Source organism: Oncorhynchus mykiss, chromosome 5, assembly GCF_057628025.1.
Source record: "Oncorhynchus mykiss isolate SJ-2025 chromosome 5, ASM5762802v1, whole genome shotgun sequence".
Lineage (NCBI taxonomy): Eukaryota > Metazoa > Chordata > Actinopteri > Salmoniformes > Salmonidae > Oncorhynchus > Oncorhynchus mykiss.
The window spans coordinates 5,360,001-5,377,319 of record NC_143026.1 but is presented as its reverse complement, the minus strand read 5'-3'; the positions used below and the strand labels follow the sequence as shown (position 1 = coordinate 5,377,319).

Sequence of the window (17,319 nt, the reverse complement as noted above, 5' to 3'; positions counted from 1 at the left end):
GTGGTGGTTCCAAGTTCGATTCTGATGGTTCCAAGTTATACTATGGTGGTTCCAAGTTCTATTTTAGTGGTTCCAAGTTCTATTGTGGTGGTTCCAAGTTCTATTGTGGTGGTTCCATGTTCTATTGTGATGGTTCCAAGTTATATTATAGTGGTTCCAAGTTATATTATTGTGGTTCCAAGTTCTATTGTGGTGGTACAAGTTCTATTATAGTGGATCCAAGTTCTATTGTGGTGGTTCCAAGTTCTATTATAGTGGTTCCAAGTTCTATTGTGGTGGTTCCAAGTTATATTACAGTGGATCCAAGTTATATTGTGGTGGTTCAAAGGTCTATTACAGTGGATCCAAGTTATATTATTTTGGTTCCAAGTTATATTATAGTGGTTCCAAGTTCTATTATAGTGGTTCCAAGTTATATTATTGTGGTTCCAAGTTCTATTGTGGTGGTCCAAGTTCTATTATAGTGGATCAAAGTTCTATTGTGGTGGTTCCAAGTTCTATTATAGTGGTTCCAAGTTCTATTGTGGTGGTTCCAAGTTCTATTGTGGTGGTTCCAAGATATATTATTTTGGTTCCAAGTTATATTATAGTGGTTCCACGTTTTATTATAGTGGTTCCAAGTTCTATTATAGTGGATCCAAGTTATATTGTGGTGGTTCCTAGTTCTATTATAGTGGATCCAAGTTCTATTGTGGTGGTTCCAAGTTATGTTATTTTGGTTCCAAGATATATTATGGTGGTTCCAAGTTATATTATGGTGGTTCCAAGGTATATTATTTTGGTTCCAAGATATATTATAGTGGTTCCAAGTTATATTATAATGGTTCCAAGTTATAATTTGGTGGTTCCAAGTTCTATTATTTTAGTTCCAAGTTATATTATAGTGGTTCCAAGTTATATTGTGGTGGTTCCAAATTCTATTGTGGTGGTACCAAGTTCTATTGTGGTGGTTCCAAGTTGTACTGTTATGGTGGTTCCAAATTCTATATTAGTTGTTCCATGGTCTATTGCGGTGGTTCCAAGTTCTATTATAGTGGCTACAAGTTCTATTGTGGTGTTCCAAGTTCTATTATATTGGTTTCCAAGTTATATTGTGGTGGTTCCAAGTTATATTGTGGTGGTTCCATGTTCTATTATAGTGCTTCCACGTTCTATTGTGGTGGTTCCAAGTTCTATTGTGATGGTTCCAAGTTATATTATAGTGGTTCTAAGTTCTATTATGGTGGTTCCACATTCTAGTGTGGTGGTTCCAAGTTATATTGTGATGGTTCCAAGTTATATTATAGTGGTTCTAAGTTCTATTATGGTGGTTCCAAGTTATATTAAAGTGGTTTCAAGTTCTATTCTGCTGTTTCCAAGTTATATTGTTATGGTGGTTCCAAATTCTATTGTAGTGGTTCCATTGTCTATTGTGGTGGTTCCAAGTTCTAATATAGTGTTTACAAGATATATTGTGGTGGTTCCAAGTTCTATTATAGTGGATCGAAGTTCTACTGTAGTGGTTCCAAGTTCTATTGTGGTTGTTCCAAGTTATATTACAGTGGATCCAAGTTATATTGTGGTGGTTCCAAGTTCTATTATAGTATTTCCAAGTTCTATTGTGGTGGTTCCAAGTTCTATTGTGGTGGTTCCAAGTTATTATTTTGGTTCCAAGTTATATTAAAGTGGTTCCAAGTCATGTTATAGTGGTTCCAAGTTCTATTATAGTGGATCCAAGTTATATTGTGGTGGTTCCAAGTTCTATTATAGTGGTTCCAAGTTCTATTGTGGTGGTTCCAAGTTCTATTATTTTGGTTCCAAGTTCTATCATAGTGGTTCCAAGTTCTATTAAAGTGGTTTCAAGTTCTATTATAGTGGATCCAAGTTATATTATGATGGTTCCAAGTTCTATTGCGGTGGTTCCAAGTTCTATTATAGTGGCTACAAGTTCTATTGTGGTGTTCCAAGTTCTATTATATTGGTTTCCAAGTTATATTGTGGTGGTTCCAAGTTATATTGTGGTGGTTCCATGTTCTATTATAGTGCTTCCACGTTCTATTGTGGTGGTTCCAAGTTCTATTGTGATGGTTCCAAGTTATATTATAGTGGTTCTAAGTTCTATTATGGTGGTTCCACATTCTAGTGTGGTGGTTCCAAGTTATATTGTGATGGTTCCAAGTTATATTATAGTGGTTCTAAGTTCTATTATGGTGGTTCCAAGTTATATTAAAGTGGTTTCAAGTTCTATTCTGCTGTTTCCAAGTTATATTGTTATGGTGGTTCCAAATTCTATTGTAGTGGTTCCATTGTCTATTGTGGTGGTTCCAAGTTCTAATATAGTGTTTACAAGATATATTGTGGTGGTTCCAAGTTCTATTATAGTGGATCGAAGTTCTACTGTAGTGGTTCCAAGTTCTATTGTGGTTGTTCCAAGTTATATTACAGTTGATCCAAGTTATATTGTGGTGGTTCCAAGTTCTATTATAGTATTTCCAAGTTCTATTGTGGTGGTTCCAAGTTCTATTGTGGTGGTTCCAAGTTATTATTTTGGTTCCAAGTTATATTAAAGTGGTTCCAAGTCATGTTATAGTGGTTCCAAGTTCTATTATAGTGGATCCAAGTTATATTGTGGTGGTTCCAAGTTCTATTATAGTGGTTCCAAGTTCTATTGTGGTGGTTCCAAGTTCTATTATTTTGGTTCCAAGTTCTATCATAGTGGTTCCAAGTTCTATTAAAGTGGTTTCAAGTTCTATTATAGTGGATCCAAGTTATATTATGATGGTTCCAAGTTCTATTGTAGTGGTTCCAAGTTCTATTGTAATGGTTCCAAGTTATATTATAGTGGTTCCAAGTTATATTATGATGGTTCCAAGTTCTATTGTGGTGGTTCCAAGTTCTATTGTAATGGTTCCAAGTTCTATTTTAGTGGTTCCAAGTTCTATTGTAGTGGTTCCAAGTTCTATTTTAGTGGTTCCAAGTTCTATTGTGGTGGTTCCAAGTTCTATTGTGGTGGTTCCACGTTATATTGTGGTGGTTCCAAGTTATATTATAGTGGTTCCAAGTTCTATTGTGGTGGTTCCAAGTTATATTATAGTGGATCCAAGTTATATTGTGGTGGTTCCAAGTACTATTATAGTGGTTCCAAGTTCTATTTTGGTGGTTCCAAGTTCTATTATAGTGGTTCCAAGTTCTACTGTGGTGGTTCCAAGTTATATTGTGGTGGTTCCAAGTTATATTATTTTTGTTCCAAGTTAAATTATAGTGGTTCCAAGTTATATTATAGTGGATCCAAGTTATATTGTGGTGGTTCCAAGTTCTATAATAGTGGTTCCAAGTTCTATTGTGGTGGTTCCAAGTTATGTTATTTTGGTTACAAGTTATATTGTGGTGGTTCCAAGTTATATTATGGTAGTTCCAAGTTCTATTATTTTGGTTCCAAGTTATATTATAGTGGTTCCAAGTTCTATTGTAGTGTTTCCAAGTTCTATTGTGGTGGTTCCAAGTTATATTACAGTGGATCCAAGTTATATTGTGGTGGTTCCAAGTTCTATTATAGTGTTTCCAAGTTCTATTGTGGTGGTTCCAAGTTCTATTGTTGTGGTTCCAAGTTCTATTGTGGTGGTTCCAAGTTCTATTGTTATGGTGGTTCCAAATTCTATATTAGTTGTTCCATAGTCTATTGTGGTGGTTCCAAGTTCTATTATAGTGGTTACAAGTTCTATTGTGGTGTTCCAAGTTCCAAGTTATGTTATTTTGGTTCCAAGTTGTATTATAGTGGTTCCAAGTTATAATTTGTTGGTTCCAAGTTCTATTAAAGTGGTTCCAAGTCATGTTATAGTGGTTCGAAGTTCTATTATAGTGGATCCAAGTTATATTGTGGTGGTTTCAAGTTCTATTATAGTGGTTCCAAGTTCTATTGTGATGGTTCCAAGTTCTATTATAGTGGTTCCAAGTTCTATTAAAGTTGTTTCAAGTTCTATTATAGTGGATCCAAGTTATTTTATGATCGTTCCAAGTTCTATTGTAGTGGTTCCAAGTTATATTGTAATGGTTCCAAGTTATATTATAGTGGTTCCAAGTTATATTATGATGGTTCCAAGTTCTATTGTAGTGGTTCCAAGTTCTATTGTAATGGTTCCAAGTTATATTGTGGCTGTTCCAAGTTATATTATGATGGTTCCAAGTTCTATTGTAGTGGTTCCAAGTTCTATTGTAATGATTCCAAGTTCTATTGTGGTGGTTCCATGTCATATTATGATGGTTCCAAGTTATATTATGATGGTTCCAAGTTATATTATAGTGGTTCCAAGTTATATTATGATGGTTCCAAGTTATATTATGATGGTTCCAAGTTCTATTGTAGTGGTTAAAAGTTATATTATAGTTGTTCCAAGTTCAATTATGGTGGTTCCAAGTTCTATTAAAGTGGCTTCAAGTTCTATTCTGCTGTTTCCAAGTTATATTGTTATGGTTGTTCCAAATTCTATTGTAGTGGTTCCATGGTCTATTGTGGCGGTTCCAAGTTCTAATATAGTGTTTACAAGATATATTGTGGTTGTTCCAAGTTCTATTATAGTGGTTCCAAGTTCTATTTTGGTGGTTCCATGTTCTATTATAGTGGATCGAAGTTCTACTGTGGTGGTTCCAAGTTCTATTGTGGTGGATCAAAGTTCTATTGTAGTGGTTCCAAGTTCTATTGTGGTGGTTCCAAGTTATATTACAGTGGATCCAAGTTATATTGTGGTGGTTCCAAGTTCTATTGTGGTGGTTCCAAGTTCTATTGTGGTGGTTCCAAGTTATATTATTTTTGTTCCAAGTTATATTAAAGTGGTTCCAAGTCATTTTATACTGGTTCCAAGTTCTATTATAGTGGATCCAAGTTATATTGTGGTGGTTCCAAGTTCTATTATAGTGGTTCCAAGTTCTATTGTGGTGGTTCCAAGTTCTATTTTTTTGGTTCCAAGTTAAATTATAGTGGTTCCAAGTTCTATTAAAGTGGTTTCAAGTTCTATTATTGTGGATCCAAGTTATATTATGATGGTTCCAAGTTCTATTGTAGTGGTTCCAAGTTCTATTGTAATGGTTCCAAGTTATATTATAGTGGTTCCAAGTTATATTATGATGGTTCCAAATTCTGTTGTAGTGGTTCCAAGTTCTATTGTAATGGTTCCAAGTTATATTGTGGTGGTTCCATGTCATATTATGATGGTTCCAAGTTATATTATGATGGTTCCAAGTTATATTATGATGGTTCCAAGTTCTATTGTAGTGGTTCCAAGTTCTATTATAGTTGTTCCAAGTTCAATTATGGTGGTTCCAAGTTCTATTAATGTGGTTTCTAGTTCTATTCTGCTGTTTCCAAATTCTATTATAGTGGTTACAAGTTCTATTGTGGTGGTTCCAAGTTATATTGTTACGATGGTTCCAAATTCTATTGTAGTGGTTCCATGGTCTATTGTGGTGGTTCCAATTTCTATTATAGTGGGTCCAAATTCTATTGTGGTGTTTCCAAGTTCTGTTATGCTGGTTCCAAGTTCTATTGTGGTGGTTCCAAGTTCTATTCTGATGGTTCCAAGTTATATTATAGTGGTTCCAAGTTATATTATGGTGGTTCCAAGTTCTATTGTAGTGGTTCCAAGTTCTATTTTAGTGGTTCCAAGTTCTATTATAGTGGTTCCAAGTTCTATTGTGGTGGTTCCAAGTTATATTATAGTGGATCCAAGTTATATTGTGGTGGTTCCAATTACTATTATAGTGGTTCCAAGTTCTATTGTGGTGGTTCCAAGTTCTATTATAGTGTTCCAAGTTCTATTGTGGTGGTTCCAAGTTATATTGTGGTGGTTCCAAGTTATATTATTTTTGTTCCAAGTTAAATTATAGTGGTTCCGCGTTCTATTATAGTGGTTCCAAGTTCTATTGTGGTGGTTCCACGTTATATTGTGGTGGTTCCAAGTTATATTATAGTGGTTCCAAGTTCTATTGTGGTGGTTTCAAGTTACATTATAGTGGATCCAAGTTATATTGTGGTGGTTCCAAGTTATATTATAGTGGTTCCAAGTTATATTGTGGTGGTTCCAAGTTCTATTATAGTGGTTCCAAGTTCTATTGTGGTGGGGTTCCAAGTTATATTATAGTGGATCCAAGTTATATTGTGGTGGTTCCAATTACTATTATAGTGGTTCCAAGTTCTATTGTGGTGGTTCCAAGTTCTATTATAGTGTTCCAAGTTCTATTGTGGTGGTTCCAAGTTATATTGTGGTGGTTCCAAGTTATATTATTTTTGTTCCAAGTTAAATTATAGTGGTTCCGCGTTCTATTATAGTGGTTCCAAGTTCTATTATAGTGGTTTCAAGTTATATTGTGGTGGTTCCAAGTTCTATTATAGTGATTCCAAGTTCTATTGTGGTGATTCCAAGTTATGTTATTTTGGTTCCAAGTTATATTATAGTGGTTCCAAGTTATATTATGGTGGTTCCAAGTTCTATTATTTTGGTTCCAAGTTATATTATAGTGGTTCCAAGTTCTATTGTGGTGGTTCCAAGTTCTATTGTGGTGGTTCCAAGTTCTATTGTTATGGTGGTTCCAAATTCTATATTAGTTTTTCCATAGTCTATTGTGGTGGTTCCAAGTTCTATTGTGGTGGTTCCAAGTTCTATTGTGGTGTTCCAAGTTCTATTATATTGGTTTCCAGGTTCTATTATAGTGGTTCCAAGTTATATTGTGGTGGTTCCAAGTTCTATTATAGTGGTTCCAAGTTCTATTGTGATGGTTCCAAGTTATATTATAGTGGTTCCAAGTTCATTTATAGTGATTCCAAGTTATTCTGTGGTGGTTCCACATTCTATTATAGTGGTTCCACGTTCTATTGTGGTGGTGCCAAGTTATATTGTGGTGGTTCCAAGTTATATTATAGTGGATCCAAGTTATATTGTGGTGGTTCCAATTACTATTATAGTTGTTCCACGTTCTATTGTGGTGGTGCCAAGTTCTATTGTGATGGTTCCAAGTTCTATTCTGCTGTTTCCAAGTTATATTGTTGTGGTGGTTCCAAATTCTATTGTAGTGTTTCCATGGTCTATTGTGGTGGTTCCAAGTTCTAATACAGTGGCTACAAGATCTATTGTGGTGGTTCCAAATTCTATTATAGTGGTTCCAAGTTCTATTGTGGTGGGGTTCCAAGTTCTATTATAGTGGATCGAAGTTCTATTGTGGTGGTTCCAAGTTCTATTATAGTGGTTCCAAGTTCTATTGTGGTGGTTCCAAGTTATGTTATTTTGGTTCCAAGTTATATTATAGTGGTTCCAAGTTATATTATGGTGGTTCCAAGTTCTATTATTTTGGTTCCAAGTTATATTATAGTGGTTCCAAGTTCTATTGTGGTGGTTCCAAGTTCTATTGTGGTGGTTCCAAGTTCTATTGTTATGGTGGTTCCAAATTCTATATTAGTTCTTCCATAGTCTATTGTGGTGGTTCCAAGTTCTATTGTGGTGGTTCCAAGTTCTAATACAGTGGCTACAAGATCTATTGTGGTGGTTCCAAATTCTATTATAGTGGTTCCAAGTTCTATTGTGGTGGGGTTCCAAGTTCTATTATAGTGGATCGAAGTTCTATTGTGGTGGTTCCAAGTTCTATTATAGTGGTTCCAAGTTCTATTGTGGTGGTTCCAAGTTATGTTATTTTGGTTCCAAGTTATATTATAGTGGTTCCAAGTTATATTATGGTGGTTCCAAGTTCTATTATTTTGGTTCCAAGTTATATTATAGTGGTTCCAAGTTCTATTGTGGTGGTTCCAAGTTCTATTGTGGTGGTTCCAAGTTCTATTGTTATGGTGGTTCCAAATTCTATATTAGTTCTTCCATAGTCTATTGTGGTGGTTCCAAGTTATATTGTGGTGGTTCCAAGTTCTATTGTGGTGTTCCAAGTTCTATTATATTGGTTTCAAGGTTCTATTATAGTGGTTCCAAGTTATATTGTGGTGGTTCCAAGTTATATTATAGTGGTTCCAAGTTCTGTTGTGATGGTTCCAAGTTATATTATAGTGGTTCCAAGTTCAATTATAGTGATTCCAAGTTATACTGTGGTGGTTCCACATTCTATTATAGTGGTTCCACGTTCTATTGTGGTGGTGCCAAGTTCTATTGTGATGGTTCCAAGTTCTATTCTGCTGTTTCCAAGTTATATTGTTGTGGTGGTTCCAAATTCTATTGTAGTGTTTCCATGGTCTATTGTGGTGGTTCCAAGTTCTAATACAGTGGCTACAAGATCTATTGTGGTGGTTCCAAATTCTATTATAGTGGTTCCAAGTTCTATTGTGGTGGGGTTCCAAGTTCTATTATTGTGGATCGAAGTTCTATTGTGGTGGTTCCAAGTTCTATTGTGGTGGTTCAAAGTTTTATTATAGTGGTTCCAAGTTCTATTGTGGTGGTTCCACGTTCTATTATTGTGGATCCAAGTTATATTGTGGTGGTTCCAAGTACTATTATAGTGGTTCCAAGTTCTATTGTGGTGGGGTTCCAAGTTCTATTATAGTGGATCGAAGTTCTATTGTGGTGGTTCCAAGTTCTATTGTGGTGGTTCCACGTTATATTGTGGTGGTTCCAAGTTATATTATAGTGGTTCCAAGTTCTATTGTGGTGGTTACAAGTTACATTATAGTGGATCCAAGTTATATTGTGGTGGTTGAAAGTTATATTATAGTGGTTCCAAGTTATATTGTGGTGGTTCCAAGTTCTATTATAGTGGTTCCAAGTTCTATTGTGGTGGTTCCAAGTTATATTGTGGTGGTTCCAAGTTATATTATAGTGGATCCAAGTTATATTGTGGTGGTTCCAATTACTATTATAGTGGTTCCAAGTTATATTGTGGTGGTTCCAAGTTCTATTATAGTGTTCCAAGTTCTATTGTGGTGGTTCCAAGTTATATTGTGGTGGTTCCAAGTTATATTATTTTTGTTCCAAGTTAAATTATAGTGGTTCCGCGTTCTATTATAGTGGTTCCAAGTTCTATTATAGTGGTTTCAAGTTATATTGTGGTGGTTCCAAGTTCTATTATAGTGGTTCCAAGTTCTATTGTGGTGGTTCCAAGTTATGTTATTTTGGTTCCAAGTTATATTATAGTGGTTCCAAGTTATATTATGGTGGTTCCAAGTTCTATTATTTTGGTTCCAAGTTATATTATAGTGGTTCCAAGTTCTATTGTGGTGGTTCCAAGTTCTATTGTGGTGGTTCCAAGTTCTATTGTTATGGTGGTTCCAAATTCTATATTAGTTCTTCCATAGTCTATTGTGGTGGTTCCAAGTTCTATTGTGGTGGTTCCAAGTTCTAATACAGTGGCTACAAGATCTATTGTGGTGGTTCCAAATTCTATTATAGTGGTTCCAAGTTCTATTGTGGTGGGGTTCCAAGTTCTATTATAGTGGATCGAAGTTCTATTGTGGTGGTTCCAAGTTATGTTATTTTGGTTCCAAGTTATATTATAGTGGTTCCAAGTTATATTATGGTGGTTCCAAGTTCTATTATTTTGGTTCCAAGTTATATTATAGTGGTTCCAAGTTCTATTGTGGTGGTTCCAAGTTCTATTGTGGTGGTTCCAAGTTCTATTGTTATGGTGGTTCCAAATTCTATATTAGTTCTTCCATAGTCTATTGTGGTGGTTCCAAGTTCTATTGTGGTGGTTCCAAGTTCTATTGTGGTGTTCCAAGTTCTATTATATTGGTTTCAAGGTTCTATTATAGTGGTTCCAAGTTATATTGTGGTGGTTCCAAGTTATATTATAGTGGTTCCAAGTTCTGTTGTGATGGTTCCAAGTTATATTATAGTGGTTCCAAGTTCAATTATAGTGATTCCAAGTTATACTGTGGTGGTTCCACATTCTATTATAGTGGTTCCACGTTCTATTGTGGTGGTGCCAAGTTCTATTGTGATGGTTCCAAGTTCTATTCTGCTGTTTCCAAGTTATATTGTTGTGGTGGTTCCAAATTCTATTGTAGTGTTTCCATGGTCTATTGTGGTGGTTCCAAGTTCTAATACAGTGGCTACAAGATCTATTGTGGTGGTTCCAAATTCTATTATAGTGGTTCCAAGTTCTATTGTGGTGGGGTTCCAAGTTCTATTATAGTGGATCGAAGTTCTATTGTGGTGGTTCCAAGTTCTATTGTGGTGGTTCAAAGTTTTATTATAGTGGTTCCAAGTTCTATTGTGGTGGTTCCACGTTCTATTATTGTGGATCCAAGTTATATTGTGGTGGTTCCAAGTACTATTATAGTGGTTCCAAGTTCTATTGTGGTGGGGTTCCAAGTTCTATTATAGTGGATCGAAGTTCTATTGTGGTGGTTCCAAGTTCTATTGTGGTGGTTCCACGTTATATTGTGGTGGTTCCAAGTTATATTATAGTGGTTCCAAGTTCTATTGTGGTGGTTACAAGTTACATTATAGTGGATCCAAGTTATATTGTGGTGGTTGAAAGTTATATTATAGTGGTTCCAAGTTATATTGTGGTGGTTCCAAGTTCTATTATAGTGGTTCCAAGTTCTATTGTGGTGGTTCCAAGTTATATTGTGGTGGTTCCAAGTTATATTATAGTGGATCCAAGTTATATTGTGGTGGTTCCAATTACTATTATAGTGGTTCCAAGTTCTATTGTGGTGGTTCCAAGTTCTATTATAGTGTTCCAAGTTCTATTGTGGTGGTTCCAAGTTATATTGTGGTGGTTCCAAGTTATATTATTTTTGTTCCAAGTTAAATTATAGTGGTTCCGCGTTCTATTATAGTGGTTCCAAGTTCTATTATAGTGGTTTCAAGTTATATTGTGGTGGTTCCAAGTTCTATTATAGTGGTTCCAAGTTCTATTGTGGTGGTTCCAAGTTATGTTATTTTGGTTCCAAGTTATATTATAGTGGTTCCAAGTTATATTATGGTGGTTCCAAGTTCTATTATTTTGGTTCCAAGTTATATTATAGTGGTTCCAAGTTCTATTGTGGTGGTTCCAAGTTCTATTGTGGTGGTTCCAAGTTCTATTGTTATGGTGGTTCCAAATTCTATGTTAGTTCTTCCATAGTCTATTGTGGTGGTTCCACGTTCTATTGTGGTGGTTCCAAGTTCTATTGTGGTGTTACAAGTTCTATTATATTGGTTTCCAGGTTCTATTATAGTGGTTCCAAGTTATATGGTGGTGGTTCCAAGTTCTATTATAGTGGTTCCAAGTTCTATTGTGATGGTTCCAAGTTATATTATAGTGGTTCCAAGTTCAATTATAGTGATTCCAAGTTATACTGTGGTGGTTCCAAATTCTATTGTAGTGTTTCCATGGTCTATTGTGGTGGTTCCAAGTTCTAATACAGTGGCTACAAGATCTATTGTGGTGGTTCCAAATTCTATTATAGTGGTTCCAAGTTCTATTGTGGTGGGGTTCCAAGTTCTATTATAGTGGATCGAAGTTCTATTGTGGTGGTTCCAAGTTCTATTGTGGTGGTTCAAAGTTTTATTATAGTGGTTCCAAGTTCTATTGTGGTGGTTCCACGTTCTATTATTGTGGATCCAAGTTATATTGTGGTGGTTCCAAGTACTATTATAGTGGTTCCAAGTTCTATTGTGGTGGGGTTCCAAGTTCTATTATAGTGGATCGAAGTTCTATTGTGGTGGTTCCAAGTTCTATTGTGGTGGTTCCACGTTATATTGTGGTGGTTCCAAGTTATATTATAGTGGTTCCAAGTTCTATTGTGGTGGTTACAAGTTACATTATAGTGGATCCAAGTTATATTGTGGTGGTTGAAAGTTATATTATAGTGGTTCCAAGTTATATTGTGGTGGTTCCAAGTTCTATTATAGTGGTTCCAAGTTCTATTGTGGTGGTTCCAAGTTATATTGTGGTGGTTCCAAGTTATATTATAGTGGATCCAAGTTATATTGTGGTGGTTCCAATTACTATTATAGTGGTTCCAAGTTCTATTGTGGTGGTTCCAAGTTCTATTATAGTGTTCCAAGTTCTATTGTGGTGGTTCCAAGTTATATTGTGGTGGTTCCAAGTTATATTATTTTTGTTCCAAGTTAAATTATAGTGGTTCCGCGTTCTATTATAGTGGTTCCAAGTTCTATTATAGTGGTTTCAAGTTATATTGTGGTGGTTCCAAGTTCTATTATAGTGGTTCCAAGTTCTATTGTGGTGGTTCCAAGTTATGTTATTTTGGTTCCAAGTTATATTATAGTGGTTCCAAGTTATATTATGGTGGTTCCAAGTTCTATTATTTTGGTTCCAAGTTATATTATAGTGGTTCCAAGTTCTATTGTGGTGGTTCCAAGTTCTATTGTGGTGGTTCCAAGTTCTATTGTTATGGTGGTTCCAAATTCTATGTTAGTTCTTCCATAGTCTATTGTGGTGGTTCCACGTTCTATTGTGGTGGTTCCAAGTTCTATTGTGGTGTTACAAGTTCTATTATATTGGTTTCCAGGTTCTATTATAGTGGTTCCAAGTTATATGGTGGTGGTTCCAAGTTCTATTATAGTTTTTCCAAGTTCTATTGTGATGGTTCCAAGTTATATTATAGTGGTTCCAAGTTCAATTATAGTGATTCCAAGTTATACTGTGGTGGTTCCAAATTCTATTGTAGTGTTTCCATGGTCTATTGTGGTGGTTCCAAGTTCTAATACAGTGGCTACAAGATCTATTGTGGTGGTTCCAAATTCTATTATAGTGGTTCCAAGTTCTACTGTGGTGGGGTTCCAAGTTCTATTATAGTGGATCGAAGTTCTATTGTGGTGGTTCCAAGTTCTATTGTGGTGGTTCAAAGTTTTATTATAGTGGTTCCAAGTTCTATTGTGGTGGTTCCACGTTCTATTATAGTGGATCCAAGTTATATTGTGGTGGTTCCAAGTACTATTATAGTGGTTCCAAGTTCTATTGTGGTGGGGTTCCAAGTTCTATTATAGTGGATCGAAGTTCTATTGTGGTGGTTCCAAGTTCTATTGTGGTGGTTAAATGTTTTATTATAGTGGTTCCAAGTTCTATTGTGGTGGTTCCAAGTTATATTACAGTGTATCCAAGTTATGATATATTGGTTCCAAGTTATATTGTAGTGGTTCCAAGTTCTATTGTAGTGGTTCCACGTTCTATTATGGTTGTTCCAAGTTCTATTGTGGGGGTTCCAAGTTCTATTATAATGGTTCCAAGTTTTATTGTAGTGGTTCCAAGTTCTATTGAGGTGGTTTCAAGTTATGTTATATTGGTTCCAAGTTCTATTATGGTGGTTCCAAGTTCTATTGTGGGGGTTCCAAGTTCTATTATAGTGGTTCCAAGTTATGTTATATATTAGTTCCAAGTTCTATTGTGGTGGTTTGAAGTTATCTTGTGGTGGTTCCAAGTTATACTGTGGTGGTGCCATAGAGAGTGTGCAGGGCTGAGGTTTTAGCTGGTGTTCTGCTTCTGAAGGCTGTTTTGGTCTGTGAGTGTTTTGACTGAGTGAAGAGAGAGGCTCTGTGAAGCTCCTAACATTGCCTCGTCATCGATCACCTCCCAACCAACTTTCTGCCTGCCCTGTGCGCAGGTGTAGCCTGCCAGGACTTATCTTTGGCTCCTCTCTTCTCATGCTGTTCCCTTTAGATTTTATACAAATCATTTATTTATATATCTTAGTTTTTTCTCACAATGGTTGTTGACCAAGCGGCTAGAAAGCAGCAGTAGTCTGTTCTCTCTCCCTCTCCCTCTCCCTCTCTCTCTCTCTCTCTCTCTCTCTCTGTCACTCTCTCTCCCTCTCTCTCTCTCTCGCTCTCTCTCTCTTCCTCTCTCTCACTCTCTCTTCCTCTCTCTCTCTCTCGCTCTCTCTCTCTCTGTCACTCTCTCTCTCTGTCTCGCTCTCGCTCCCTCTCTTGCTTTCTCTCTCTCTTTCTCTCTCTCGCGTACTCTCTCTTTCTTCTCTTTCTCTCTCGCTTTCTCTCTCTCTCTATCCTCTCTTTCTCTCTCTCTCTCTCTCTCTATCCTCTCTCTCTCTCTCCTCTCTCTCTCCCTTCTCTCTCTCTCTCTCACTCTCTCTTCTCTCTCTATCCCTTCTCTCTATCGTCAAGTTCTCATGCTGCTGCCTAGCTGCTGCATACAGCACAATGCTGGGAGCCAGCCAGCTCACCAGACAGATGGTTCAGTTATTAGATGTGCATCATACCATTCCCTTCATGACACTCGCTTTTTAATCAAATTAAAGCAAAAAGCGGGGAGTCTATTAACTGTGTTTGTATTCAACTCTATAATGGTCGCTCTACTACTACTACTACCCTCTCTCTCTCTCTCTCTCTCTCTCTCTCTCTATATATATATATATATATCTCTCTCTCTCTCTCTCTCTCTCTCTCTCCTCTCTCGTTCTTCTCTTTCTCTCTCCTTTCTCTCTCTCTCTATCCTCTCTTTTCTCTCTCTCTCTCTCTCTCTCCTCTCTCTCTCTCTCTCTCTCTCTCTCTCTCTCTCTCTCTCTCTCTCTCTCTCTCTCTCTCTGTCTATCTCTCTCTCTCTCTCTCTCTCTCTCTCTCTCTCTCTGTCTCTCTCTCTGTCTCTGTCTCTCTCTCTCTCTCTCTCTCTCTCTTTCTCTTTCTCTTTCTTTCTCTCTCTCTCTCTCTCTCTCTCTCTCTGTCTCTCCCTCACTCTCTCTCTTTCTCTCTGTCTCTCTCTGTCTCTCTCTCTGTCTCCTGTCTCTATCTCTCTATCAACCCTCAACCCATAGCCTAACCAATGTGTGTGTGTGTGTGTGTGTGTGTGTGTCTAACATGGCACAAAGAGCAGACTGTTAAGTGAGCTGCTGGTATATGAGGTACAGTGTGAAGGGAGATTACACAGTTAAAAAGGGGGCAGAAACAGTTGAATGAAAGCATGCAGTCATAAAAGCTGTGGATGGGAAAAGTTCATATTTGGTTCTCTTCAAAGGAGCCGATCTGCGTAGCTTCATGCGTGCAGGGATATCTATAGCTTCCAGATTTACTATGGAAAGATTAAAGTGTGTCGGCGTGTTGAGACAGAGAGAGAGAGAGACAGAGAGAGAGAGAGAGAGAGACAGAGAGAGAGAGAGAGAGAGAGAGAGAGAGAGAGAGAGACAGAGAGAGAGAGAGAGAGAGAGAGATGTCGTGTTTGTGTGTGCGTGCGTGCTTGTGTGTGTGTGTGTGTGTGTGAGAGAGAGAGAGAGAGAGACAGAGAGAGAGAGAGATGTAGTGTTTGTGTGTGCGTGCGTGCTTGTGTGTGTGTGTGTGTGTGTGTGTGTGAGAGAGAGAGAGAGAGAGAGGGAGAGAGAGAGCGTGTGAGAAAGGGAGGAGTGAAAGGAAGGCCACATGAAGAAGGGAGAATCGAGTCAATCCCCCTCTCGTCCCTCCCCCCTCTCTCTCTCTCGTCCCTCCCATCTCTCCTCCCCTCCTGTAGCCCGACGTCAGAAATGGTTTCTCCCTGCTTTGCATATCCACCATGCTTGGCCATATGGGAAAATGACACTGAAGGAATTGTTGTGAAAAAAAAAAAGGGGGGACAGCGAGTTGGAAATAAAAGTTTGTTAGAGTGTTACTGAAGAGTGGGGCAGAACGACTAATTCAACCATGTATTGTGCGTACACCATCCCAGGAGTGACTGGAGGTTCCTTAATGTATTACTACAATGGAAAAGCGGTAAGTCTGTCTCTAACTGTAGTCGTCGACAGGCGGGGAGCTAGGTGACATTTTATCAGCTTCTCTCAGGGATATGCAGGTCTCGGGCTGTCCATTTAATGCTAACACTACTCTAAATTGTGGGATTTGTTGTTTGTATTTAATGTTTGCCCGGCCGTTTGTCTGTTTGAATCTGTTCAGAAAGAAACAAAAGCTAAAGAAATAGAATATAGGCTGAGTTGTTACAGTGGACGAGAGAGAGGTACTCTGATTTTGGACAGTTTAGAATGTGCACGTTTTCAACAATCAGCATATTGTTAACCCAGGCTGGTCAGTCTAGTAATAGTAAACCTCTCTATATCTACATATTGTTAACGCTGGTCAGTCTAGTATGGTAAACCTCTCTATATCTACATATTGTTAACCCAGGCTGGTCAGTCTAGTATGGTAAACCTCTCTATATCTACATATAGTTAACCCAGGCTGGTCAGTCTAGTATATTAAACCTCTACATCTACATATTGTTAACCCAGGCTGGTCAGTCTAGTATAGTAAACGTCTCTATATCTACATATTGTGAACCCAGGCTGGTCAGTCTAGTATATTAAACCTCTCAATTCAATTCAATTCAAGGGCTTTATTGGCATGGGAAACATGTGTTAACATTGCCAAAGCAAGTGAGGTAGACAACAGTAAACCTCTCTATATCTACATATTGTTAACCCAGGCTGGTCAGTCTAGTATAGTAAACCTCTCTATATCTACATATTGTTATCGCTGGTCAGTCTAGTATATTAAACCTCTCTATATCTACATATTGTTAACGCTGGTCAGTCTAGTGTAGTAAACCTCTCTATATCTACATATTGTTAACCCAGGCTGGTCAGTCTAGTATAGTAAACCTCTCTATATCTACATATTGTTATCGCTGGTCAGTCTAGTATAGTAAACCTCTCTATATCTACATATTGTTAACCCAGGCTGGTCAGTCTAGTGTAGTAAACCTCTCTATATCTACATATTGTTAACGCAGGCTGGTCAGTCTAGTATATTAAACCTCTCTATATCTACATATTGTTAACGCTGGTCAGTCTAGTATATTAAACCTCTCTATATCTACATATTGTTATCGCTGGTCAGTCTAGTATGGTAAACCTCTCTATATCTACATATTGTTATCGCTGGTCAGTCTAGTATATTAAACCTCTCTATATCTACATATTGTTATCGCTGGTCAGTCTAGTATATTAAACCTCTCTATATCTACATATTGTTATCGCTGGTCAGTCTAGTATATTAAACCTCTCTATATCTACATATTGTTAACGCTGGTCAGTCTAGTATATTAAACCTCTCTATATCTACATATTGTTAACGCTGGTCAGTCTAGTATAGTAAACCTCTCTATATCTACATATTGTTATCGCTGGTCAGTCTAGTATATTAAACCTCTCTATCCAGGAGCTTTGTTAATGATAATTAATGTGGTTCGTATTTGCAGCTGTTAGCATTGTAATACCGTTGTAGATGTTTTCAGTTATTTTCTATTATCTTAAATGAGGTATAATGAAAATACTGTGGAAGGGAGCCCAAAGAAACAGGGATAATTTGACTGAATGTAATTTAGTATAAATCTACCGATGATATTCCTGAAAGGGATATGTGTAATACTGTTGTATGTAGAAGCATGTAGAAACCTATATTATGCATTGTATAAAATGATTGTAGTTGTTGT

General features: G+C 37.1%; 1 protein-coding gene across 28 annotated transcripts in view; it reads left to right on the top strand.

Moving 5' to 3' along the window:
- The window catches only part of tcf4 (transcription factor 4), a 457,550-nt gene that overhangs the window by 299,882 nt on the left and 140,349 nt on the right, over positions 1–17,319 (top strand). For 4 of the 28 annotated variants that reach the window (XM_090233621.1, XM_090233619.1, XM_090233622.1 and 1 more), the window contains exon 1: positions 15,363–15,605. The exons of 20 other annotated variants lie outside the window; for them this stretch is intronic. In XM_090233621.1, the coding sequence (XP_090089747.1) occupies positions 15,537–15,605 (69 nt within the window). In that variant the 5' untranslated portion in view covers positions 15,363–15,536. Of the gene's footprint in view, positions 1–15,360; positions 15,606–17,319 lie in introns of those variants that run through there. 4 more of the 28 variants (XM_090233625.1, XM_090233626.1, XM_090233624.1 and 1 more) reach the window with 3 other exon arrangements.